The sequence below is a fragment of the Pseudopodoces humilis genome, chromosome 11, assembly GCF_049639895.1.
Source record: "Pseudopodoces humilis isolate 2021_Gansu_Grassland_sample_001 chromosome 11, ASM4963989v1, whole genome shotgun sequence".
In the NCBI taxonomy this organism is placed as follows: domain Eukaryota; kingdom Metazoa; phylum Chordata; class Aves; order Passeriformes; family Paridae; genus Pseudopodoces; species Pseudopodoces humilis.
In genome coordinates, this window is record NC_142210.1 from 13,931,859 (window position 1) to 13,958,796 (window position 26,938).

Consider the following 26,938-nt stretch of genomic DNA (forward strand, 5'->3'; position numbering starts at 1 on the left):
AAATCCTCAGGCAGTGCTTGGGAGAGTGGGCTGTGTCCTGCTCCTCTGCCCTGTCTGCTCTCTGGTCATCTGGCTCTTTCTTCATCCTCCTGCTCTTTGTGTCAAGCCCAGGGTAGTGCCCACAGAGATTACTGCTGCTCAGACCTGTCAGGACCCTGGGACGTGTCAGTTTGGTGGCAGGATGAGCAGTGTCCTGTCGGTGTCTGTCTCCACATGGCACAGTTGTTGCTGGTGAGATGTTGTACATAAGAAGAAGGGTAATAGTGGATAAACACAGTATTATTTAACTAGAACTAAGCTGTTAGGTCTGTGGGTTTTCTAAGCTGCTGAATGGACAGAGCTGGGGTGTTTCATAGCAGTGTTGCCATGGTTCATAACCTGAAGTGCTGTTTCAACTGAATCATGGGAGATGAGGAATCAACCAGCCAGCTCACACAACAAATGGGATGCTTTTGTTTGCTTGTGGGGGACTGTAAACATTTAAAGGAAATCAATAGATTTTTTCTTTATGTTTTAAAATCTTCATTACTTTGATGTCTTTACATGCATTTGCTTTAAAATAATATAAAAAATTTGTTGGTTTATTGGTACAAGTGGGTATATAATACAGCATCTGTTTTATGAACTACTGCTGCATGTCATAAAATATTATACTGCAGTAATTTTAAAACAGATATTGAGCTGAAAACTTAATTTGCAATAACTTTTAATTAAAATATTTTTTTTTTTCCTTTGTGAAACTACATTCTCAAAATTCATTAGATTTTATATTTCTTCTTCATTGAAAATAGCCTTAGTTCCATGTTTAGGTCAAGTTGGGAGTTATCTTTCACAGCCTGCCAACTTTTTAGTCCCTCTAAAGGGAATTTCCGTGATAAGTTTTTACTGATGGGGTAATGAAGGCATAGGAAAGGGGATTAAGTTGTCCAGTTTGGTTTGAGAGCTGCTGCCTGGCTGGGCCTGGTGCCAGGGAGTGCCCCTGAGCCAGCAGTTCAGAGGCAGCTCCTGCAAACCCAGCTCCCAGGTGAGCTGTGCCTTCCCAGGCAAGACAAAGCCTGGAGATAAAGGGCAGATTTAAGGAATGCTTAAACACTGTTCTTTTGGGAAGCTACTTCAAACACCATTTTATAGTGCTCTAAGTCATCTAGATCTCTCTTAACTTGTTTCACTCTCTTTTAAAAATATTTATTTCTCTGGCAAGAAGGACTCCCTTAGATAAGACAAAAAGGCTCGTTTTGCTGATGGTATTTTTACCTGTGTGGCGCTAATGATTGATGCAAAATTCACGTGTGCAGCACAGCTCTGTGCTTTCTGCTGTGCTTTATCTTCTGTAGCTTCAAGCCTGCCAGTCTCTGTGGGTCTGTTGCACACTGGATTTATTGTCACAGCAGCAACACTTTATATAACCCCCAGATCACTTGGAAACAGGTTCCTGAGTGTTGCTGAATGTTCAGAACATTTGCTCTTAAACAAGAGGTCCGCAGTAAATACGTGGCATTACTCCAGATGCTGTGCTCAGATGTTGGTCATGGGTTTTCCATTGGCAATGCTGAAGAAGCTCCCCAAGACTTGGGAGTGGCAAAGGTTTGGGAGGGAGCATTACTTGCCTGTAGAAAGATCTGCCTTCGCTCACAGGCCTCAGAAATGCCTTGTCTGAGACCTGTAAAAAGGGATTTTTTTTCTGAAACAGTTTTGCTCTAGAAAATGAATTTTCATTTTGGCTTGCAGCTTCTTTGCAAGAATATTTTTTAGAAAATTAGTGGGAGAATTTGTTTGGCCAGGATAAGTTTTCTGCTCAATATCGAAGTCTGGGAACCAAACCCAACCTACTAGCAACCACATATGACTCACTGAAGGTTTGGGAACCTGCTGTCACAGAGTCCCCTGGCTAGCCAGATCTTTTAAAAGAGGTTTAATGTTTCTCTGTTGTGAAAATCTTGAATACTGGGACATAACAAGTACTACTCCATAGCTGAGTGTAGTTCCGTCCTGGAGACTTCATGCAAAGCCAGCAGAAGTGGCAAAGACACAGCCACTCCCACAGCCATCACAGGCTCAGGGGATGTCCTGGACACATTCATATGTGCTCTGCTCCAGGGCAGGTGTGGAGATGCTTCTTGGTACCTGCAGAAATACTTATGCCAGAAATATTTAAAATTACTTCTTTCTCTTTATTGAAAGATTTCCAGGCTTTGTGCCAGCATTCCCTCACACTGCTTTTGAAATTAAATGGTTTACTTGCTTTTATACTCTTATTTCTTTGAATCCTCTTAAATGGTTCAATAAACTGCCCTTTGCCTCTAAGAATTCAAATATTTTAGACAACAAGCATTGTACATTTGCCCATCATAGGGAAAGTATGAGCAAAACGAGGGGAAGGCATCAGGAACAGCAAGGCTATCTCTGCTTCTCAGCTCTCTCTTACTTTCTTTTGCTTAGTATTTCAGTCTAAATCCTGACGAATGTCTGCATTCTCCTGCATGTTTTTCATGCCTGTTCACTGCAGGCTGTTTTGCAGACCATAGCTCTGCCAGGGAAGGAGAGCCTTGCCTTTCAGCCAGGAGTTGTCTAGATGGGTGTTATTGCTGGGAACTGGCATTGCTGATGCCTGTTGTTTTCTGTTGTTAACTGCAATGCGTGACCATTGTGTATCACTCAGTGATGCCTAATTCAGAAGATCAGTGATTAATTCTTCCATTGCTTTTTCTTCTTCTCTCTTTCTCTTACTGCAGGATGTTTTTACACCAGAGTGTAAATTTAAAGAATCTGTCTTTGAAAACTACTACGTTATTTATTCTTCCACGCTGTACCGGCAGCAAGAATCCGGACGAGCGTGGTTCCTGGGACTCAATAAAGAAGGTCAAATTATGAAGGGAAACCGAGTGAAAAAAACCAAACCCTCATCACATTTTGTACCCAAACCCATTGAAGGTATGGAATCTGCCCTCTTTCTCCCTCAGTGGGGTTTGGGTAGGGGGAGTTAACAACTTCAGAGTTGGCGTTTCCTGGGTGGCAATATTGGGCTTTGAGACCTGAAAGCAAGAAGAAATGCTTGTAGCATTTTAGATAAATGCTGGTCTGCACTGTTAGTATTTCCTCTGCTTTCCTTCTAGTCTGAAAGGGGTTTCTTAGCTTTGGGGCGCTAAAGAATGAATTTAAAAGCCCAGAAACACAAGAAATTACTGGTAAAGGAAAGCAGCCAGCAGCTCCAAAGGAATGTGATGTAGTAGTGATCATAATGTTGCCTTCTCAGAGGATTTTGCCGGTGTATTTCAGTAGGTTTCCAGTCCCATATAGAGTCAGTAGAGACAGGATTTATCTCACCTGATTTTAGACTCTGACATTCCACTCATAGTAACAGAAGAAAAATGGGTCCTACCAGCACAGCTGTGGATGTTCTTTTTATGTCTACCCTGAGATAACTTAAATCTGTTTTTCCTCATACATAAAGACATACTAGTTAATCACTGGGGGGTAGAGTTGTTGTCCAAAGTTAGATGGGATGTTGTCATGCCATATGTCTTCGTCACAGTGTGGGGCTTCAGTGAAAGTCATGGAGTTGAAGTTCTGCCCTCCTGCTGATGCCTGCACACTCTCTGAAGTGTGCCTTAGGCTCCTGCCAGAATATTTTGCTTTTTGTGGGCTGGCCCCTGATAAATGGAGAGATAGTGTGATAAGTGTGTACTTAACAGGTACTAATTTGATTCTGGGAACAATGCTTATCTATTGCTTGGGAAAAGCTCTACTTTTTGATCCCCAAACTAAGTATGCATTTCTGACCCCATCTTAGTCCTGCCATTTGTCCCCTTCAGGGACACAGTGCCTGGAGCTGGCCTTGGCTGCACATCTCTGTGCTCCCTCTCACTACCCCATGTTGGCTGTGGGAGAAGGTTTGAACTGATGCTCTCCTAAGAGGTACCACTCACAAGTGGTGGAGGCCACAGCTCACTCCACACAGCAGTGGCCTTTGAAAAAGCTTCCTGGCTCAGGGGCAGGCAGTTGTGAGGAAAAGGCCATCTGAAACAAAGCACGAGAGAAATTCAGTGCAGCATTCCAAGAGTATCTGTGGCCTTTGCACAGGAAATGGAAATGCTGAAAGAACAGAGAATGGTCTGGAGCTGTTTGTCCTGTGCTTGTTTTCAGCAGCTTTTCTGCAGCCAGGAACCTTTTTTGTTTATCTGAACCATTAGTGGGTTTGGTACCCTAAGCCCTCGTGTTCTGCCAAGGAACAGGGCCTGCTTCAGGCATGGGGTTGGTCAGCAGCTTCTCTCTTGCCTTGACCATGAGGAGAGGCTTTGACAAGCACCAACTTTCACAGCTGGGTTTCCACGTCCTTCTGGTATTTCTTTGCTGCCTGGATGGGCATTGACACTGATCAGTGGGATCCTTTGAATCCAGACTTCTTTTTTAATCCAGCATGCATGGTGTCTGCTGAACGGCTCAATAATTTCCTTCTGCATGCATTAAACTAGGCCATTCCTCTGGCTTTCCTCATGGAAAGCCTTGCCTTAACAGAGCTGCCTGACCCACAGCAGAGATCTCATTTCAGCAAATGCCGCTCTGGCTTTCATTTTGAATAACCCAGCCCAGCCCGAGAGCTTCCCTTTCCCGCAGTTGCCTCCTCCCACACTTGCTTCAATCACAGCTGTCACATAACCTCCCGAGCGAGTGAGCGCTTTGGAAGTTGGCAGCCAAATTAAGGGCTCCTCCACTCCTTCCCTCCTCCACATGCTTTGCAGTCAGGCTTTGTGAGCGCTGCTGCATCAAAGAGCTGGCAGTCTCCCAAGCCAAGGCACGTGTCAGCTTCCCAAAGCATTCAGCTGTCTGGGACTGTGACTCCAGACGGACGACTCTGTTCCCAAGCCTGAGATTCATTGTAGGTAGCAGAGGCTTGCGGGGAGGGTTGGAGTAAAACGCGCTCATCTCCACGTGACTTCTCTGCACCGCGTCCATCAAAGTCCCCGCGAGCAGAGCTTGCAAGCAGAGATGTTACCGAAAAGGGGCAATTCCTGCCCTGTTTTAACAGCTCCTTCTCTTTGTTATGACTCCAAGGAAATACTCAAAGCGCTCTCCTGCTGTATTTGCATGTCGGTTCTGCAGAATGCTGTGGCTTGCCCCGGTGTGTGGGCTTTGCTGCTTATTCAGGACACAGCTTCCATCCACAGGAACTTTGCAGCTTCCATCCCCAGTCACACCCCCAGGTTTCCTGTTGCTGGGTACCACCACCAGCATTAGCCCTGCCACGTGATGACTGACACAGGAATGTGTGCGAGGAGGAATCTGCTCCCCCTGGGAAGGAGAGGAGCCACATCCATTGCTGGGAATCACTACACCTACCACTCAACGGCAGTTATCTCTGAGATGAAACTTCCCAGTTGTTTCTGATGTACAGAAAAATTGCGCAGCAGTTTAGTGAAGAGAGCGTTCACAGGGAAGGGAAACAGAAAAAAGCCCAGATTTCTCCCCAAGCTCATTTGGTTCCCATTGCTTCATCCTGCTCCCTGAATTCAGAAGCCTCCTTGAAATTGCAAGTGGACGGCAAATTAATATATAAATAAGAAATGTCCTCACAGATAATTTCTAAGTGCTCATGGGAGCACATATGCATATATACACAGTGGTATCTGTGTATGAATATGTGTTATCTGTGGCTTTTAGCAGCTTCGTCTCTCTGCTGTGCTAAACACAGAGTGTTTTGACTCATGTAGATTGGCAGGATGCTGGAGGTATTTTGTACAAAATTCAGTAGATACCAACTGGAAAAGTTTTGGGTTTTGGTTGGTAAGAGTTTTTTTAGTTTAGTGTAGGTAGGATTTGTTTGTTTTTGGAAATAAGATTAAGCTTAATCAATATGAAAGCACAAAAAACTTCCTAAGTAACACCAGGGGAGACGTTAAGTTCCTCTCCCATCTGTGCACAGGCAAAGCCAAGGCAAACAGCCTGGTAGGCAGCAGTTGATGTACTGTGTGGTGCCAGTTTTGCTTCAAAACACACATATGCAACACATTTCTTTTGATATTTTTATTTCTGATCACTGATTATTCGAGCTAAATGAGCCCTAAAGGGAAGACATCAAGATTGAACTAGACTGCACAAGAAATGAGCTTGACTATAATTGTCACTTGGACAACTAGTAATCTTTTAGAGAAGTTTCAGTCTCTTCAAGTGTCTGTAATGATTAGTGCTGGAACAACCCTACCATCCACAGTATCTCTTGTTCTTCTAAATATCCAAATCCATCTCAAACAATGTGAGAAGTTTCCAGTAATTTAAGTAGGAATATTATCAGATGCTTACTGTGGATGTGCTCTATTATTTATATTTCCTTGTCCTTGAGGACATAATTTCCAAATGTAACTCTCCCAGACATATTTTTTCTCTCTCCTGGCCCAAACTAGAAAACATTTAGGGTGGTGAATCTGGCCACAGAAGCAGAAAACTTCCTCCATCTAAGTCAGCAGAGCAGCCCCTAACTCTGAATTTATGGCACTTCAGCCCTCATGATATGAACGCGTCTCAGATACAAAGCTGACCTGTTAATGGCAAGTCTGGATCCATTTATTAACACTGATGAGTATCCAAGCAGCCAGGTCTTTCCCAGTGTCATTCCTCAGGGAAATAATATCCAAGTTTTGTTAAGGCAGAGTGCTCAGACATTGTAAAGAACTACAAGACACTGTTGACTAGGAAAATGCAGTAGGCCTCATGAAAATGCTTCAAAGGTAACACCTTAATGCATAGAGTAATAGGAAGTCTAGAGTTGGAAGGGACCTTAAACAACATCTAGTCCCAACCCCCTGCCATGGGGAGGGATGCCACCCTTTCTGGATCAGGCTGTTCAGGACCTCATCCAGCCTTGCCTTGGACACTTCCAGGGACAGGGCATCTACAGCTTCTCTGGGTAACCGGTGCCAGTGCCTCACTGCTCTTGCAGAGAAGAATTTCTTCCTGATGTCTAACCTAAATCACTCCTTTTTTAGTTTAAAAATATTCTCCCTTGTCCTGTTACTACCTGCCCATGAAAAATGTCACTTTCCCAACATCCTAAAAAGTATTCTTAAAAAATCAAACCTCAAAATCTCCACACTTTATAATTCTTTGCTAACACAGCTCCTCTCTTGGGTCTGTCTTCCAGTTGGGTAGGCTTTGGTAGGTTTTCTATCCCACACTAACTCACTTGCTCATCTATCAGACTCTTGATCATCTTATTAGATGGCAAACGTGATGTGTTTTAACTGTGATTTTGCTAGGCTTTTTGCCATCCTGTGCTGCCTTTTTTATCTGAACAAAGAGTGATTCCACCTGGCAGCATCATTCACATTTTACCACCAGATAGACATGAGCTCACATGCCTCTGAAATGCATCATCTGGGATTTAGAACATGGTAATTAGAGGCAGAAAATGAAGGTGCCTAATCACTCACTCCCTGGTGCCCCTGAGTGCTGCTGCTCAGGCAGTTAATTCCCTGTACAGAAGCATTGGCAAATACAGCTGCCCGGGCAGATACTGACACCCAGAACTGTGGTACCTGTCAAGGCAAGGAGCCTTCTCTGGGCTGCTGCCAGAGGATGTGCTTCCAGCCCTTCCCAGATCCAGCCAGGCACCATTGGGCACATGGTGACCTGCAGGACTGCCCACCTGCTGAATGGCAGCTTAGAAAAATTTTGGTTCCTCCTGACTTGCAAGGATCTGGGGCAAGGAAAGACACAGAGTGAAGACGGATAGATGGAAAATATCTAATGTGCTTAATAAGCTTTTTGCCTTATTCTAGAGAAAGGAAATGGAGTTTGTTGCATCCCCTGAACCTCTTCAACTTGCAGTGATGCCAAGTGAGAAATGCTAGGGTCAGGACACAAAATGATGCTTCCCAAACTCAGGCAGTCTCTGATGCCCAGGGTGATTACAGTGTCATCGTGTGGGTGGTGTGCCAGTGCCATGTCTGGAAAGCAGAAATGAGAGTGGGATCCTGTGCCAGCATGTAGGGAAGAGTTTGAGCTGTTTCTGGGTGACAGGCAGCCCTTTCCACACCTTTGCCTTCTGGAAGTATGGTCCCTGTCACCCCCTTCCTCCTCACTTGTACCCTCGGTCTCCTTCCTGATTGGTGAGTTTGTTCTTTGTGCAAATTGTTCCCTTGTGCCTGTGAGTGGCAGGCACTGCTGGTTTGCAGGGGAGCAGGGAATCGAAAGCCACGAGAACCAGACATGGGCACAGCTCCACTGCGCTCACCCCCTTCCATTAATGCCTGCAGCTCTTCAGCAGATCAAGCTAACAGCACTTTCCAATTAAAGCATGAATATGGATGTGTTGATTGGAATCTGGGGCATAGGAGCTGATTATCTGATTGAAACTCCACAGCATTAGCTTGGTTTTCAGACATTAAGGGCTGTATTTGGCTTGGTGTGTGGGTGTGGGTGGGTGGGAGAAGCAAGGCAAAGCAGGGAGGGAACTCTTGTTCTAGCTGAATTGCTCATCCTTCCAAAGCTCCTTGTGCTGCATGCTCCAGCAGACCTCCCAGAAATCCGGGCATGAGTGTCACACCGCTGCTGCTTTTACCTCGGTACAGGTGACAGGGAAGTGTGTCTACACACACACACAGACAGAGGGATCCCAAAGAGACTTGCTAGTGAGTCTGCAAGTCCTGGACCCCAAAGATGTACTTTCAAAACTGGGAAGATCTGGGCACTCAACAGTCCATTTGCAAACACCCCCTCCCCAGTCCATGACTAACATCTCCCTTCATGAGTCACGCTCAGACTTCCTCAGTACAAAGAGGAACAAGCTGCAGTCCAAGAGCCTGTGTTGCACAACATGTTGGGCTGTCCTTGAAGCCCTGTGCCTGTGCAGATGTAGGTGTACACACCTGTGTGCCACAGTGCAGGGGGTTTATAGCCCCTGCTGAGCCATAGCCACAGCTCAGCACATGTGCACAAGCATCTTGAGTAGGAGAATATCCAGGCATCTCTTGTGCATGATGCCTTGTAAGTACTGCATACACTGATCCTGTAGGTGTATCTAAATACTGAAAATATGCTTGTCCTATACTGCTACAGATTTTCTGGCATGGGCTGTTGGCACAGCCTGTCTGCTTCAGAGGCTTTGACAGCTTTGTCTCAAAAACTCAATGTGAGCAGTCTCCAGCCATGCCCCACATCAGTATTAGTATCATGCACTAGACTGGAAGATAAACTTATAATTCCTGCCCTATTTGCTTGCCAGGTACAGGGTTTCCTTCATTTGTAGGGGAAAATATTGTTTATTTCTGTAGCCTGGTTTATATTCTTTACTCTGTGGGCCTTGTTAGCAGCTCAAGGTTTTTACCCAAAAGCTGTGGTGAGAGGCAGGGAGTTGAGGAAAGGCAGCATGCCATGGTGCTGCTGCAGCATTCACCTGTGCTCAGTCCTTGTAGTTAAGCATCTGACCCAGCCTGATGGGTTACTGGGAATAGGTGTGGGTGAGATGAGCTTGGTACCTGCAGCTGTCTGGGGGAAGAACTCACGGAGATCCCTCCAGCTCCAGCTTGGGACCAGAGAGGTCAGGATGAAGGCAACAGTGCACCTGAGACAAAATTTTGTGTACAGAATGTCAGGGGCACTGGGACAACACTGGCACAGATACATCATTCTGCTGGGCAAACATCACATCCGAGAATAAGGTGAGTCACAGAAGTGATGCACATCCTCAGTGCTATCCAAAGACTGCAGCTCAGGGTAAGAAATCACAAGGGCACAGGTTTTCCTCAGCTTAACCATTTCATACTTTCTTTAGGAGTTTATTTGGTACTTTGCCACAACAGGCAAATTCACCATCACCCTGTTGTTGAATGACACTCTCCAAAGTGTGAGGGGTAGCTCAGGGGTGAGAGCGGACATGAGTGCCCTTTTCCATCTGTTGCTGCCATGCTACACATTTTCCTTGCAGCATACAGACAGCATCCATTGTCTGGGCCTGATGGGCAGTCCTGGCAGGGCTCATCCTGGCTCAGACCCATGGGACAACTCCTTCATTTTCTTTGTTTTTCTAATTTTCATGAAAGAAAATGGCTCCAGTAGCAATAACAGTTTGCAGAGCAGTGCCTCCTTTCAGCTTTGCTGGGAGGCCCAGTGTGTGTGTGTGTGTGTGTGTGTGTGTGTGTGTGTGTGTTTAAACTGCTTTGAAAGCCTTGCATGAAAAATACTCTCTGGGAAAAGTAATCTTTTTTCACTACGCATATATTCAATTCAATATCCCTCCTATTAATACACAGTTGACTGCACTTTATCTCTGTCTTGTATGTATGTCTTGTATGCTGTAACTGTTTACCTAGTCAGGAGTAAGAGCACAGAGCAATAATGTAATTTTCAGCCTGCCTCTAATTGCTGGGATTTATTTGCAAATCAGGGGAGATTATTGATACAAGCACTTACATTGCCTTTTATACATGGGGTGGTTTTTTCCATGTCTTCAAATAATCTTTAAAGTTTTGCTCTTGTTGGTTATCCAGAACCAAACCCTGATAGGCTTTATCCTGTGCTGGAGCTCTCTGCCATTGTTTGTGATGTGACAACTTCACAAAATGAAGCAGTACACAATCATTTCTTCATTTCCTAATTTTTGCAAAGATCTGGACATGACATTTGCAGTCTGGATCTGTCTTATGTTCTCAGCTCCACTCTGCCTGCCCTTGAGATGCCTCACTCTTACAATCTCATTTGCACCCTGCCACATTTGCAGTGAGCTCATCAGGGCTGCTGTCCTTGGTGTGAGCAGCCCATGCCCCCGCTCTGGCACATCTCACATGGCACAAGGACAGCCGTGAGGACTTGATCCATGTGCTGAGTTGGATAAATGCTTTGTCCTGCCCAGGACGTGGGGGTGAGCTATGCCTTGGGCAGACGTTGCCTTCTCCGGCTGTCTGGGCTCCAGCGAGTACATTTTTGTAGGACACGCACTGCCCAGCCAGGGTCTGGAGAGAAGGTGCCCTCGAGCCACCCTGTTCTCAGGTGCTGCCAGACGACCACGGAAAGCTGGGACAGCTCCTGACTTGCTGTCACTGAACGCATCTCATGTGTCTGCTCACAGCCCTGACCTTGGCTGGCTGGCTTTGATTTACAGAGCAATAAATAGGAAGTGCTGAGAGCAGACCTCGGCTCTTGGCCGATGGAGCCACATGGGCTTGAGTCACCACTTCAGATCCACAGCTCAACACCCAGAGTGCTTGCATGGCTCAGATGCAGGTGTAGTTTTGATTCAGGTCTTTAAAGGGCTTTTGTTGCAGGTCAAGGGCTGGGAACCGGGACATTCTTGGACCTGTTGTTAGATGATAATCAGCATCTCAAGGCAGTACTTGGTTTTGTGAGCTAAAATGTTTATTTTATATATATGAATATAACATGGAAAAGCTATAAAGCACATAAAATCTAGAAAGATTTATCTGTGAGCAGTTAATCTGCTGTTTCTCTCTACCTTTGAAAGAATACAGAGACAGAAGCAAATGGCAGCAGGGGCAGGTAAACAGATCCTGCTTGGTAACACAATCTGCTGCTGGGTCAGTAGAGGTTTTGTAAGTGTGGGTATGTGTGTGTGTTTGTAATGGGGCTGGAATTCAGCATCATATACAAGGAAATAATTTGTTATGGTTATGACTGTCTGTGACTTCAGGGCTGCTAACAGGTCTCTCTTCTGTTTGCAGTGTGCATGTACAGAGAGCCATCGCTGCATGAAATTGGAGAAAAACAAGGACGCTCAAGGAAAAGTTCAGGGACACCAACCATGAATGGAGGCAAAGTTGTTAACCAAGACTCGACATAGCTGACAAATACCCTCCCTTCTTCCAACTCCTCCCCTCCCACCCACCTACCCACCCCACCTGGCGAAACCACACTGAGACGATGACAGCTGAGCAAGGCAGGACCTACCGGTAGTGGCTTGGAGTGTGAACTCCAGAATCTTTCTTTGTGTAGGACGAGAAAATCGAAACCCAGATCCTGTCTGTTGAAACGTTTTAAAAAACAACAACAACAACACAAAAAAAGTGAAGAAAAAATGTTTTAAATCAGGACTCCATTAACATTTTCAAAAGCAAACTGTTTGCTCTGTGATCAAAGGGGGAAAAAAATCTCATCTCTGCATAATAATAATAATAACAACTAATAAATATAATACTAATACTAATAATAATAATAAAGATGTTACCTTTAAAAATAAAACAAAGCTTTTGGAAAATTGAACTTAGCATATGATGTGCAACAAACACATGGGAATTATATCCTGTGATTTTCTGTCTTACCCATTCACCTCACGTTCACACCATTGTTTTTAACATCCTTGCTTCCCTGGGGATGGATGGGACTTTCCACAAAGCAGGAAAGGTAGGGGTGCATTATGACTGTGTTTGCTCTGCTATCAGTAAAATATGGCCTGCCTGAATTAGGAGCCTGACAGTTATGGGCAATGAAGTAGCTACACTTCATTCAGTCTTTTCCATCTACATTCAAACCCTGCATAGTTATTTGTTGCTAATGTCACTCCATGAGTACGTTTGACCCAAGTCTGGCATTTTATGTCTTTTTATCATAATTATTTATATTTATAGGCTTGTTTTACTGTATTAGTTGCCAGGGGAATTTCAGAAATGGGTTTTCAGGTCTCACAGGATGAAGTGATCATATTTATTAGGGTAGAGTTAGGAGATAAAGGGCAGGAGGGATAGCTGCTTGCTTTAAAATATGAAAGAGATCAAGAAATGCTGCAGAAATCCTTGCTGTCAGATGGAAATGTTAAGGCATGTGCTATATGAGAGGGTAACAGGATTTCAGCAATGGAAAGAGGGATGTGGGGATGGGATGTGCCTAGGAGTGGGCACGTGTAGGGGAACATGGGGGGTTGTTCCTGTCCAGTTGTGCCAGGGTGAGGACATCTCCTCCCAGCAGCTGGGATCTCCCTAAATGTTCTGGCTCCACACATACCACACATGTTCAAAGCAGAGGCTGCAAACCCTCCAGTCCCCAGCCTTACCACTGTGATGGTGTGAGGCCCCAGTGATGCTGCCACAGCCTGGATATGGGTGTGGGCATGAGTCTTGGCAGTGCCAGGCTGCAGATACTGGAGCAGCACTTCAGAAGCAATGAATTCCCAAATGGGGAAGGGCCAGGAGAAGGGCACTGGGGTGAGGGATGCCCAATGCTAAGCCCACCTGCAGCAACCAGGGCTTTAGTGGGGGCTGGCAAGGCTCTCTCTGTCAGGCGCTTTCTCTCATTGTGGGCAGGGGGTCAGCAGTGAACCCTCGCTGTGGGGTGGGACTGAAGCAGGGCAGTGTGGGCTGGTGCCCCGATAGAAATCACACACACGAACTCCAGTCTCTGACCGCCTTCGCTGCCAGGGCCTGCAGGCACCACCAGCAGCACTGATGGAGCTGCTGTGACAAGAACAGGCACTGCCCTGGCTGAGGGGCCTGGGAAACCTTTGCTGCTCAGCCATGGGCACAGGTCCTGCGAGGGGTGAAAACAAAAGGAAAAAACAATCACCCAAGGGCCTGGAGAGGGGGCAGAACGGTTCTTTGTTCACAGGGAATCAGCCTAAAGCCTTGCGGCTACGGGCAGGGTGGGCGTTTGCATCACTCGTAACAGGCACCTGTGAAATTCCAAATACCACCTTAATGCTGGAGGCTCCTGTGGCATCCCAGCCAATGCCTCAGCTGGCTGGCAGCCACACAGGCAGAGCTGCTGCTAGGAGTGCCAGGGCTGTGCCAGGGCTGGCCGTGATGCTCCTGCAAAGGCGCTTGTGCCTCCCTCCCCACACACGAGGAGGTGCTGGGCCGCGTCAGGGCTCGGTGAGCGGCTGCGTACGGGAAGCTAAGGGACAGCCAAAATCTCAAGGTTATGGAAGACTCCCAGGATCAGCATGAAGGAGTGAATTTCAAGCATGTCCTTTTGTGTTTTGGGAAAGCTGAAACCTTGAAAGAAAGAGCCTCTTGCCATGGCTCTGCTGTCCAATGCTGCAGCTACAGCAGGAATCATGTCAGTGACTTACTGCTGCCCTCCAGCCCCACAGCACTGGAGCAAGGTCGCTAACACATGTTCAGATTGGGAGCACACACCCAGCCCCAGCTGATGTAATTCACTACCTACATTTTAGCTCCCTCACAAACTAGAGAGCGCCCCAAATTAAAGGGGCTGGGGACTTGTACACTCAAAGAAATGGAGTCTCAAGGCCAGTATGTTGAGCTATCAGGTTCCTGAACTATCCGAGTCACCAAACACCAGGCCGTGGTTAAGCACTCAGCCACAGCTTTTCCAGCTGCCCTAGTGGAGGGAAAGCCCAGCACCTAGCACAGAACACAACACCCCCAGCACACCTTGATACCACACACCTCTTCTGGGCCCAGCCATGGGCAGCTTGCCAAGGGCATTGATGTAATCTAGAGCAGCTCCAGCATGAGAGACTAAAAATTGATGTGGCCTTATGTGCAGGATATCCTTTGCCTAAGCCCCAAAAAGCTGTGGGCAACAGCAGATCCAGCTCCACCATGTGCTACTTTTTTCATTGTAGGACTCACCACTTTCCCCATTGGGCTTTTGCCTTGTTAATAGTCTTTGGCCAAATCATCACAAGAATCCCTGGAAATGCCAGATTCAGGCCTAAATGTCAAAATTAACTGCTCCTTTGTTCCATGGTGTTTGAGATAATCACTTTTATGTGACAATCACTGAGTTTGCCCACAGCAAGAGCCAATTGCTCCTGCTCTCACCCAGTGTCTGCACAGCCTTGGAGCAGGTCTTCTGCCATGTGTTGAAATTGTGCTGGCTCTTCTTGCTCCCTTCTTAACCACGAGCCACATATGATGGCATAAACCATGATAAAAACCCTGAGGAAATACTGGGGTTTTCCCTGACCTCTAGGAAGCTGCAAAAGTCAGCTCACGGTGTAATGCAGGGACTCCTGACATCACAATAGCCCAAAAACCAGTGAGGCTGCACAGCCCAGTGCACAGCATACACCTGCACCAGCTGACTGGGAGCTGCTTGGCTCCAGGTGCCCCAACACTCCCCAGATGCCTGGGAAAATCCAGGGGATCCACAGCTTGTAGATAACACGTAGAGCTTCATACATCGGGGTTTTTTTACACAAGTGCCTTGCAAGCTCTGTCCCCAGGCCTTATCTCGAGGAGGAGATGTGGGTTTTCTTGATTATCCATCTGCTGCTTCCCAATTTTCAGGGTAAAAGGGAATCCACTGAGAATTTTTTTTGCTTACTTCGAAGTTCCTACAGTCTCTTCATTGCTTCTCACTCTTCTTGCTCGGTGTTAAAGTCTTGATGAGTGATTTTCTTTTTTCCCTTTCTTTAGCCACACATGCAGCAGCCATTTAGGAAGCTTTGTGACTCAGTTTAATGTTATAGTGACCACAACCCTTGTCTGGCTGCATGTGATACTAGCAGGACAAATTTCCTTGCTATGATGGCATGGCTTTGGCCAAACACCTAGCACAGAATAGTAAATGATAAAAAAGCATATTTTCATCTAACCTGGCCCATAGCTACTGTTAACTCTGGTAAGGCTGCAGCAAACCTTTGCTCTCTGAGTAACAGATGCTGCTATAAAACACTCAGAGTATTAGAAATCCAGCAGCAGAAAATATGTCACAGAAATATGAGAACATTTAAAGCATTCATTTTGCTTCCCCACATTTTTTATTGTGATGTTGGCATGGTTCTGGCTGTAAGTGCTGTGCAAAACATCCCCCCTCACCTATACATCAAGGACAAAACCTGATAAAATGGCTCTAGTTTGGACCATAAGGATTTTTCTATGAAGAAAATGCAGAAAAAGCTACATCCAAGCATGCCATACTGTGCCAGCAAGTTCTGCCACAAGTGTCAGCACTGGCATGTGACAATGTGCTATAAAGCGAAGCTGACACTCAACAAAGCAATTTATGAAAGTTGTCTGTCAACAACATTTTTGTGTTTGCGCTCAGAGAGGTTCTGGCTGATAAAGGCCCACGCAATCCCTCAAGCTGTCACGGGCTTCACTTTACACCTTTATATCTTAAACTGCACTGATTGTGCACCAGGAGAGTTATTGCCCCAGAAAGGCATCATTGCCAGGCCCTGAGCAACGCTGAAGAGGAGATGGTGTAAGCACCCAAGGCTGAGCAGAACTAGCAGGAAACAAAGTGTGCTATCTTTCCTGGTTCCATGCCAGCAAGACTGCATCCTGGAGGCATGATAGGCATGAAAAAACATCTTCGTGAGGACCACACTTCCTAAAACAAAGAAGGCATAGAATTCTCATTAGTTAAAGCACACAAACCCAACCTTTACTAATGGGCATGCTCTAAAATACTGCTTTTAAAATGCAGGAGATGTTGGCCCCAAAACATGTCCGGCACTAAAACTCTGTCATTTGGGGTATAGTGCAGCCCTGATCCTAGATGGAAAGGATCAGTTTGTATGTCACTGCATCAAGGAAATTAAAAACAGACAAGAAAAGACACAAGTGAGTGTCTTCAGGGACAGATTTCTCTCCCACAACTGAAACAAAATGTTTAGTTGCTGCTGTGGGATGACCCACTGCACATACCTAGGAGTAAAAGCAAAAGAAACAGCAGTGCACTTCCTCAGCGAAGCAGAGCTGTTTCCATGACATTCTCCCTCTCCCACCACCAATGCTTCAGCCTTCAAGGCGATGGAAGGCTGTTTCCATGGAGCAGAAGGCATTAAGGCTCACATCCTCCTCACCTGCACGGAGTTAAGCTTGACTGCTCTGCTTCAGCTGCTGAGCTGTAGTCATGGGCATCCTTCAATTTCCCCATGTTTTTCTTACACACCTTTATTAAGGGCAAAAAATCCACCCAAAAATTCCATAGCCAGGCTGATACATTTTTACCATCATGTTTAAGAGCATGAACATCTCAAAACTGCTGATGCATTTGTGGCCACTAAATTAAAGCTTAATAACTCCCATTTCAGGACAGAGGATTTCTATTCATGATAGTTGCATAATGAAGTGCTGCATGCACAGAAAGTTGGACATCTTCCCAGCCTGCCTTCCTCTTGGACTTCAGGCACCTTCTCTATGGTAAAGGAGGTCTAGGCCAGCATGGCTCCATCTCACTGTAGCATTCACCAGGAATTGTGGTGATGACACAGGGAGCTCACACAGACTCTGGAGCATTCCCAGCTGAGACAACTGGAGTTTCAGTGCAGAAAAATATGACCTTCCATGGTCAAATGTCCTTTCTGGAAAGGACACAATCTCTCATCAAACAATTTCTTGAAAAGAAAGAAGGGGGGTTGTTTTATTCAAAATACTCTGGTGCAGGCACAGGGATAATCCATCTTTGGAAAATGCCATTGATGTTTATTGAGAAATACATATGGAAAAAAACAAGTCATTATCAACTATTAAAAAAAAAAAAAAGAAATGTCTGGCTATGGGATCTGAGGAATAGCAGAAGATAACCCTCCCAAGAGTCTATTAGGAATAGGTTATATATTGTTCCATTTTCCATGCTCAATACAATCACTGCCCCAATAATAGCTGCATGCTGTGCTTTTCTCTATTCTAGTACAATTTTCCCCATGGGAACTAAGTAACTCCGTTTAAATACTGAGCAGAGCTGGTAGAAGAAAGAGGATGGTTCTGCTGTGGTACCCTTGTGTGCAATCTGCATCTTAGAGAGCTGGTTACAACCCTTCTTTCTCACAGCTCGACAGAAGAATAAAGGGGCAGCACTGGGGAGGAGGAACATGTTGGTCAGTCCAGCTAAATGACATTGTGATGGAAAAATTGTGTCAGACTTAATTATTTCCAGAAATTAAGGCTTTGGTGAATTTTAATTCCTTGATCTCTAACAAAACTGCAGTAGAAAAGCAAACAGTGGATCCATCTTAGTTACAGTCCATAAGCAAGGACTTTGGTGACATTTAAGTCTCTATATCCAGCTCCTGGCTTGTCCTACATACAGTGATGGTTTCCTTTCTCAGAGCTCTGAGTTTCCCTGGGGGATCCCTCAGTGAGTCCTTGGGGCACCCTGGCCCAAAGAGGGCAGAGCAGTTCCTGCTCAGGCAGCAGTGGGAACCAAACTGAGTGCCCTGCTCAGGCTTTCAGCTGATGGCCCAAGCCAGAGGGGCTCCTCACAGACCCCTCCCCAGGGCACCTCATGGCTCCTCCAAACATGCCAGGAAAGGCAGGAAAACAAAGCTCATTGTCCTGAGCAATTCTGCTTCCCAGGACCCTGATTTGTTCAGAGCCCAAAGCAAGAACCCCAAAATCTGAGAGGCACAGCTGTCAGCTGCCCTGCCGTGCTGTTCCAGTCTGGGCTGTGGTGCCAGGAGTGTCCCTGAGCAGGGCTTAGGGGGATCACAAAGCTTATGAAGTGATCTGATCATGTGAGAACGGGACACTGAGAAGGTGAAGAGCTTCCAATTTGACTGTGCCTCACAGGGGTCACTTACATGCTGTGACTCTGACACTGCCACTTACTAATTTTATTTTCCAACTTACTGCACAAGCTGGCAAATCAAATAGTTTCACTCAATTCACCATTAAACGAAGAAGCAAGCCAGTGCACAGGGAACAAGCTTTACTTGACATCAACTCAATTTGAAGATCAAAAAGAGGTGTGTTTAACTTTGCATTATCTTCATTTTTTAATTTTCACTGTGTTTTGTTCTTCCTGCTATCAGACAGCACAGAAAGCAGAACTAATAGGGAAAACACTGACTTCTGCTGTGGGAGCAGAGAACATTATCTCACAAACAGATGCGATACTCTGGTGACTCCCAGCTTCTTCTGGGCTTCAGATGAGGAGTTTTCACATGAGAATGTAATGAATTTTCACGAGGTCCCAGTTAGGGCACTGTGAAACTTGTCCTTCACTGGCAAGTTCATATGATTCTCCCAGCAAGGTCAATGGGATGACAGATAGGACCTAAACGTGAATTCAAACTGTGCATTCAGGGTGTGGAACCAGAACTTCCCAGGGAAAGTTCCCTATGGGTGCACAGAGACCTAAATTTGCCATGGAAAATGGTCCAGTTCAAATTACCATCTTTGGATTCCACTTTCATATTTGTCCCTGTAAAACCAAACTCAACTTCTAAATTCCATGTTCACCTCTGTATTCTTGAATCTCCAAATTCAAACACTAGACTATTTCAGTATTTTATTCCATCTGTAGGACTGAATAGGCCTTGTATAAATTGGTAGCATTTAAAATAAGAAAAACATTCAGTATTGACAATATTTAATGGCCAAGGAACACAATAATCTAGCTCTAGACATGCCCAAACTGTGGAGTCCACATCCATGTAGTAATTTAACTTCAACTGCTGCAGTTTGACCCCACTTAATATTAATTCAGTAAAACCAGTTTTCTGTTCAGAAATATGCTCTGGACAAACTGCTGCAAACACATCAGCAGGTGGTGGCTTCAGAGAAAGACAGAATGGATGCAGTCCTGAGAGTGAAAGCTGGGGGTACTTTAAACAGAAAGACATGCTCATTGATAAAAGGAAATCGTTCCAAAGTCAACATGAGCTGGTTCCAGGTGAAGGCTTTATCTTTTCTTTGTAAAATAGTTGCCTGCTCGTACAGATTTGCAAGAATAAATTTTATATCATGTGTAGCTTGTACTAAAAGAACGGACCAAAAAAACCCTCATAAGCCCAACAAAAAATCCCCCATCAGTTCCATACTGCTGCCCACCTGGATTCTGCTTTGTTTTGGAAACTTCAAGGAATTGAGAATCAAACTCACCCCCAGGGCAACTCCAATGAAATCAGTGTGCAACCCTGGGAATTAATCTGGCCCAAGCCTCATTTTCTCTTTAACTGCAGGAATCAAGGTCATTTTCCCATCTGGATTCTGCAGAGGCTTCTGCACATACTGATGAGTTATACCTTTTATCAAACCTTGACTATCATTTTCAGGGCTAGAAAATGACTGCACAGTGTCAGAGGATCACAGGAAATAGGATGAAGGCTCTTGGTGTTAAAATCCAGACCTTATATTTACTATGTGCCACCTCTCCTGTGTCCCCCAAAGTCACGTCCAATATCCTTCCAGAGTACAGTGCAGGAATCTGTCCTCCTTTGTCTCCAAAATCTCACTCACACTTAATGCCAGATGACACCACTCATTCTCTATCTTAACTTCAGGGAAGTTACTCTTTTCTACATCTGTAAGCTTTATCTAACAGTGTGACCAGCATTTTTATGCTGGTCGAAGGACTAAGAAAAACAAACTAAGTTTTTGGTTTTCGAGGGGAAGTGGGTCTGTCTGTCTGTCTGTGTGTCTATCTATGCCTGTTGGCCTGTGCCCCTCTTCCCTCCTCACTAATCCCCTCTGTGTCAGCACAGGTGATGTCTGGATGGATCTGGCTCTGCAGGAACCTCTGATGATGTGCAGTCAGCCTGCCTTAGATCTTGGCATGGTCAGCACCTTAAAAACTGCCTTTGGGAATTTGAGGACAAAGACCTCATGCAAGTGAGCAAGTAGAGAAATTATTCCAAGTTCTAAAAATAGTAGGTGGGTCAAAAAATGGGTAAAGGATTGGCTGCAGACACCCCCTCCCTCACAAGGTGGTCTGTGTCAGGCATGCTGGCCAAAGCTGCTCTTGATACATCCAGCCCCATCATGGGAACAAAACATGCCATTCAAATGTGGCAGTGACTGTAAGACAATATATCAGAGATAAAAGGGTCTGCAAAAGAAATTCCTGACTAGAAGCAGACTGCACAAGGCTATCTGGACATCCCCTTTTAACCCAGACTTGATATGAGCACCTCCTCACTCTACAGACTGGCATGCCAGATGTCTGCTACAAAATAATAACACTGAGAAATTTGTGGTTTGTGATATTTTAATATCCTGAGCAGAGGATTATTTGCTGTTTAGTGTGCTTTAAAATGTTGTCCTTCTGTGCAATTGATAGCTTTGCTGCTCCTGGACAGAATAACAAACAGCTGTGCTGCTAAATAAAAGAGATCTTTTGGATCATCTCAGAGCACCATCTTGGCAGCCTTGGAGCCACAGTGACTTGCAGAAAGGGTGAGTGGTCGTGGGGCAGGTTTGCCAGCTGGTGCAGGCACTTGCAGCTGCTTAGAGTTCATGTACAAAAGATTTCATCACAGATTATTAAAGGCAGAAAGGACAGTTGTAATCTGACCTCTTGTGTAACACAGACTGGAGATTTCAGAGCAGAAGTCAGGGATCAGCCTGGCCAGAGGTACCCAGTGGGCAATGGAAATTCTGCTCTTAGTTCACTGGAATCTCGCATGCCAGTGTTGGAATTCCACAATGCAGCAGAGAGTTCATTCAGAGGCTGCAGACCAGGTAATCAGATTCTATGCAGGTTTACTGCTTGATTATTTATTCAATAAGGATCACATTAAAAGCCCACTGGAGGCAGTGAGAGACTCCTGTTGACTTTGCAGCAGCCTAAATCAGACCTGAAGCGTTCAGAGTTTTAATATGCACAACTGGAATTTGGTAGCTTCCAGAGGTCTGTATCAAATTATGAGCTCCCTTTGGAATAATGTGCTCATCACACGTCTTTACTTGCCCGAGGGTAACCTCTTATAACTTGTTCCAGGCAGCTTTCCTGCCTGGATTGACACTTCCTCAGAAGACCTCCGAACTAGGATCACCTACTGACCTCCTTCCATGCAAAAATGATTTCTTGGCCAAGATGAGGGAAAGCGTGGTTGGTGAGGGTGGCAAAGAGACAGAGCCAAAGCTCAGGAGTTAGGAGGAGCTGAGGCAGAGCTGTAGAAAGGACTCCAAATAGCTTTGTGTGAAGCCTCAGCTAATGTTGCCTGATCCTTCTATTTTATTTCCCCTTCAAAACAGTACACCACGGACACTCCTTCCTCCCTTTCTCCTGCACCACCATTCTCCTCCAGCAAAACCTGAATGCTGTCCTTTTTCAGAGCTTCTGGGGTTCCTGCAGAGCACAACAGACCACGAAAACTGCTCATACTGGTAGATTCTGGGGTAAAATATTTCTGGGTTCAGGGCCAAATAAGCCAAATAACGATGTGGTCCTTGATAACACCTGTTATGTGTAAAAGCACCAAAAAAAAAAGATCTTCCAATATCTGGATATGTCAGATGTGGAGCCAGATGTGTTATATTGTCTGTTGACCATTTTATAATCTTCTTTCCCATCTGCAGAAGATTAAAAATCTATGTAATATATTTTGGTAGAACAGTATTTTTCCAATGAGAAAAAACACTGCCTCTGATTTGTATTCCTCTGACTTGAAATCATTCATTTTAAATGACTGTTTGTTCTGCTAATTTAGAATCTGGGCAGGCATGGAAACAATTTATTTTGGTTTGCAAAAGGAGCTGAGCTTGGGTTTGTTAAGTGCATATGTACTTTGTTGCTTTGGGATGCAGTACAGCTCCCTGCTGGAATAAGAGATCTCCAGAGGCAGGAGCTCCATAGTGAGCTCCATGAGGAGCTCCTTCTGAGAGGAACCTGTTCTTGATTGAACATCAGATCTGTTGCATTTCCCTCCTCCACAAGAGTTTTTTTTCTGAAAGTCATTTAATGAACTAAACCCTTCATGGCCACCCCAATGTGATGCAGCCCAGACAACAGATAAATGCTCTCTCAGGAGCCCAGTCTGACATGGATCCTCTGGCCAAACTCAAATGGGGACTGCTCCACTCCAAAATCCAATGTGACTCGAGTTCCCTGCTCCCATGAAAAAGTCCTTGTACTTCTTACAGCCTCATTAGAAACTTGGAGTCTCCTGCTGGAAGCCTGGAAACCCATTCAAAAAACCTACTTGTGCAGACAAAGAAAAAAACTGATTTTGACATCTCTAACAATGGCACTATCCCAGTAAATAAATTATCAGCACTCACTTATAATTACTTTTGTTATGCTTGTATCTGCTTTGCAGCAAATTTCCCAAGACAGAGTTCTGATGTCTGCTAATTTTATTTTCCCTAACGTCTAAGCGTAAACCAATTTTTTTTGAAAAATGCTTCTTGATATTTGAAGCAGAAAAGTAATAGGTATTGAACCAATTCAAAAGCTGGATAATATTGTCTTTCATGATATGCTGGGCAATGAAGTGGACTACAGCAACATTACATGAAGCAAGGATTTTTTAAAATAGCTTTCATTCTGGTTTGCCACTAAACATCACTAACAGCACATTAAAGACATGGATTTCAGTACCCCAGCACAGACCTTTTGTTCTATAACTCAAAATGTTTCATCTTACTGCTCTGAGGATTCTTGCCAGTTGGCATGTTTGCACATGTGCTAAGTTGCTGAATTATTTTATGTCCCCACTTTCCTGGTTTGACACTGCATACCTGTGTGAGGCAGAGGGAATTGGCCCTGGGAGTGTGGGCACTACACTTTCAGGATTATCAACACTTCATTGGCACTCTGCAGTCAGACAGAACAGCAATGGGCCCCTTGCATGAACTGATCAACAACAAAGTATGATAGAAGCTGTATGAATTGAAACCACAGCCCTCTAGCAGCAAAGTAATTTGCAACAGAGATGGCACCATCAGGAAGAGAAGAGGCCAAACCCAGCTGGGTTTCCTGCAGACAGTTCATCCCTTTTGAAACCAAAGACCAAATTCATGCTGCATCCTTGCACCGACCACCCAAGGGTTTGGAGGTGGGTTTGGTGCACCAGCAGAGAAGAGCTTGTCTCTATCTCTTAGACTGGTGAGGCAATTTGGCTTCTGCCAAGCCAAGGCTGGGGCTGTCCCAGCTCATGCCCATGCTGCCTCTGATCTGACCTAGGCCAAAACACCGAACCAGAAGAAAATTATTTGCTGGTTTAGCCCCTGAGGCAGACTCACCCCAGGAGCAGCCAAGAGCCAACAGTGGCACAAGGGACAGGGTGGGAGCATGTGAGGAGAAGAGCTGGTGGCAGGGCTGCTGCTGTGGGAGCAGAAAGCCCTTCCATCACCTTATCCACAGTGTCAGGCCATGTCCTCACAGCTGCTGCCCTCACTGCAGCCAGAACAGTAGCATTCTTTCTCACAGTCTCCTGACTGTGGAAGATTTCTTGCCACTGTCAGATTAATGAGAGTCTCACAGTCCTAGGGTGGCTTTTGCTCTGAACCAAAGACTTTCCTTTCTCCGCTGAATGGTATGAAATTAATGAAAATTAACAACAGCCCATGAACAGAAGCACATTAGAGCTATGCAGCTGCTATAAACACACAGAGACAGGGTCATCTTTCCACAGATGGCTGCTCTGAGTATTTCTAGCACTGTTGCTAACTAATCCTATTAGAGAGAGCCAGGACTGTCCGAGATTCCCCAGCCATGTGTCCATAGGCAATGTGCAGACAGAAATGCATGGCAGATCTCAAGATCCACTGGCCACGTGTCCACAGGCGGTGTGCAGAGAGATGGCAACAGAACATGGCAGCAGCTGCTGACAGCCTGCCTGGCCCTCAGCTGCCTGAATTTCATAGCAGTGCTGTGCTAAGCTGCCACCTGTGCCCAGCTCCGCTCTGGGTTCACCAGGGATCTTGTTCCAACCACATCTGTCCTGCCAGGTTGGTGCCAGAGCAGGGAGTAAATTCTGTCCAGAGAGTGGCCCTGAGTATCCAAGGCAGGCAGCACAGACTCAGCTGTCTTTACAGAGAGCAAAAATTGGCTTCTAGAGCCTCTCACCAAAATAAATAAATAAATAAATAAATGCAGCTCTTAATTCAAAAGTGAGAGAGGCTTATAGCCAAAATCTCACATTTTGCAGTATTTCAGAGAGCTCTAGACTTTGTTCCAAGCTGAAACTCCAGCCCAGCTGGCACCAAGCCCCATGGGTTTCAGAGCTGCTCAGATTTCATTTTCTAACACACACCACTGAAAGCACTGGCTTATGAAAGGTGAACAACTTCTAAGAAATGGGCTGGAGCCAGACCTGGCCTTCCTTATCACTGTCTCCTGGTGTTTTAGTGTGGATAGCAGGCAGGTAGCTGGTGGTGAAAAGAATGCACAGGAACAGCAAGTCCCAAGGATTGTTAGAAGCAAAAGCTCCAGCCCATCTCTGGCTGAGCTGCACAGCCATGCTGCAGTAAGGCTGAGCCCCAGATGCTCTGTAGGGAAGGAATGGAACTACACCTCTTCTGCTGAGCTCCTCACCTTTGTCATGAGCCAGGAGAGCGTGTGTGAGAAGAACTAGTAATCCTCCCTGTGTGCAATACACCATGGCTCCTTCTTCCTTTGGTGAACAGCAGCTCACTAAGGATGTCAAATGGCAGTCCTGCTGCTGCCTCAGGCACCTGAGGGGAAATAAACCACTGCTAACAAACGTGCTTTTCTGAATGTGCCTGATCTACAGGTGTTCGAATGTTGGAAAGAAAATGCCACCTGGCTCTGGGAGTCTGCCCCCACCGGCAGCACCAGGTCTGCCTGTCCTCACCCTCTGTTCCCACCCACCCTCAGGGGAGTGATTTGGGCTGGTCTTGGCTCCAGACCAAGGTCAGCTGGGCTCTGTTCCCAGCCCTCCTCCCCCTGCTTTGTGATGCTGTGCAGCTCAGATCCCTTCTGTGAGCCTCAATCTCCCTTTCTGCAGCAAAAGAGTGAGCTGAAGGTTTGTTTTTAAAGCTCCAGACAAACAGTTCAACAGGAGAGAGTGAGGTATTGGGACTATCCAAGCTGCTCCTGTCTGTGCAATGCCTGAGCTCAAGAGCTGATGAGAACTGGGCTCCAGCAACCCCCAGCTCTGGTTTTGGAAGCAAATTCCTGGATTGTTGAAGAGGCATAGAACTAAATCTCCTTCCTCCTGTACTCCTGCCTGTTCTCTGTGGTGCCTCTGAAAATTACAGTTTTGCCATTTGAAAACAAAAGTGCTTAGCTGGCATGGAAGACTCCATAAAGCAAGCAATGGAAGCTGTCACATCTGTACTGTCTGAACACCATCTGTCTCCCAAGTTTACTCTGAAACAAAGAAAATCCCATCCAGTCCTCCTGCAATTTATCAGTAAATTGCTTAGCAGTGGCACTTGGAGAAGAAATGAACACATTTCAATTAGACAATGGCATCAAAAAACACCAGATCAGTAAATAAAAACCTGGAGGTTAACATTTGTAGAGATTAAGCAACCTGTTAAGTAAAGTTTACTATGGCATGTTAGGGATTTTGTTATACAGTTGTATACATGTAGCATCCAAAACAGCCTCCTTAGCTTACTTTTAAGATTGTTGGTTTTGTTTTTAGCATATGTGATTACCTGAGAGTTACCTGAGGTCCAGAGACTGGTTTGGAACTGTGGCTACCTACAGAAATAGGTGTGTCACTGCTGGTAGAGAAGGAAAGGACAGCAGAGTGATGGAGAGGAGAAGTAAAATCACAGAACAATGTGGGTATCAAAAAAGGCAAATTGTATCTTTGCATTTAGGGGCTGATGACAAATGCTGAAAATGGGATGTAACTACTGCAAACAGGCTTAGTTGCCTTCAGGAAATCCCAATTTTAGGTTAGGTGGAACTGAAAGCTGGGATAACACCTAGCTGGAGAATATGTATCACCTCTGATTTCCAAGACTTTGCAAACTCTATGGTTATGACATTTTAATTTACTCATTTACAAATCTCAAAATAGCCCCACACGTTTGGTTCTGGAAGGACTGTATGCACTGCAAACTTAAAGCTAAGAGGAAGATCCACTGTTTCTTGGCTGATTTTACAAAGTCTTTTCTTCCAAAGCAGAGTAAACCTGGGCAGGCTTCAGCTTCTGAACTCAGATAAAGCAATAAAAGTCCTTAAGAAGGCTGCTCCTGCAGAGTGCTCCTGCAGGCCCCTGCATGCACAGGGACATCTCACTGTGCTTTTCAGGAGTGGTTTGTCTGCCAGCTTCAAGGAGTGGCTGCTCACAGCTGCCGTCACTGTGACCCTCCATTAATTCTGTGAACAAGACTTGGGGCAGAATTTGTTCTCAAAGGACCTTGTGAATATTCAATGT

At 45.4% G+C, this 26,938-nt stretch overlaps 1 protein-coding gene across 4 annotated transcripts in view; it reads left to right on the forward strand.

The window, feature by feature from the left end:
• Nucleotides 1–12,146, forward strand: part of FGF12 (fibroblast growth factor 12) — a 232,518-nt gene extending 220,372 nt beyond the window's left edge. For 2 of the 4 annotated variants that reach the window (XM_088060968.1, XM_014254302.2), the window contains exons 5-6: nucleotides 2,733–2,931; nucleotides 11,670–12,143. In XM_088060968.1, the coding sequence (XP_087917094.1) occupies nucleotides 2,733–2,931; nucleotides 11,670–11,788 (318 nt within the window). In that variant the 3' untranslated portion in view covers nucleotides 11,789–12,143. Of the gene's footprint in view, nucleotides 1–2,732; nucleotides 2,932–11,669 lie in introns of all 4 variants that reach the window. The other 2 variants (XM_088060967.1, XM_005524975.3) reach the window with 2 other exon arrangements.
• The last annotated feature ends 14,792 nt before the right edge of the window (nucleotides 12,147–26,938 follow it).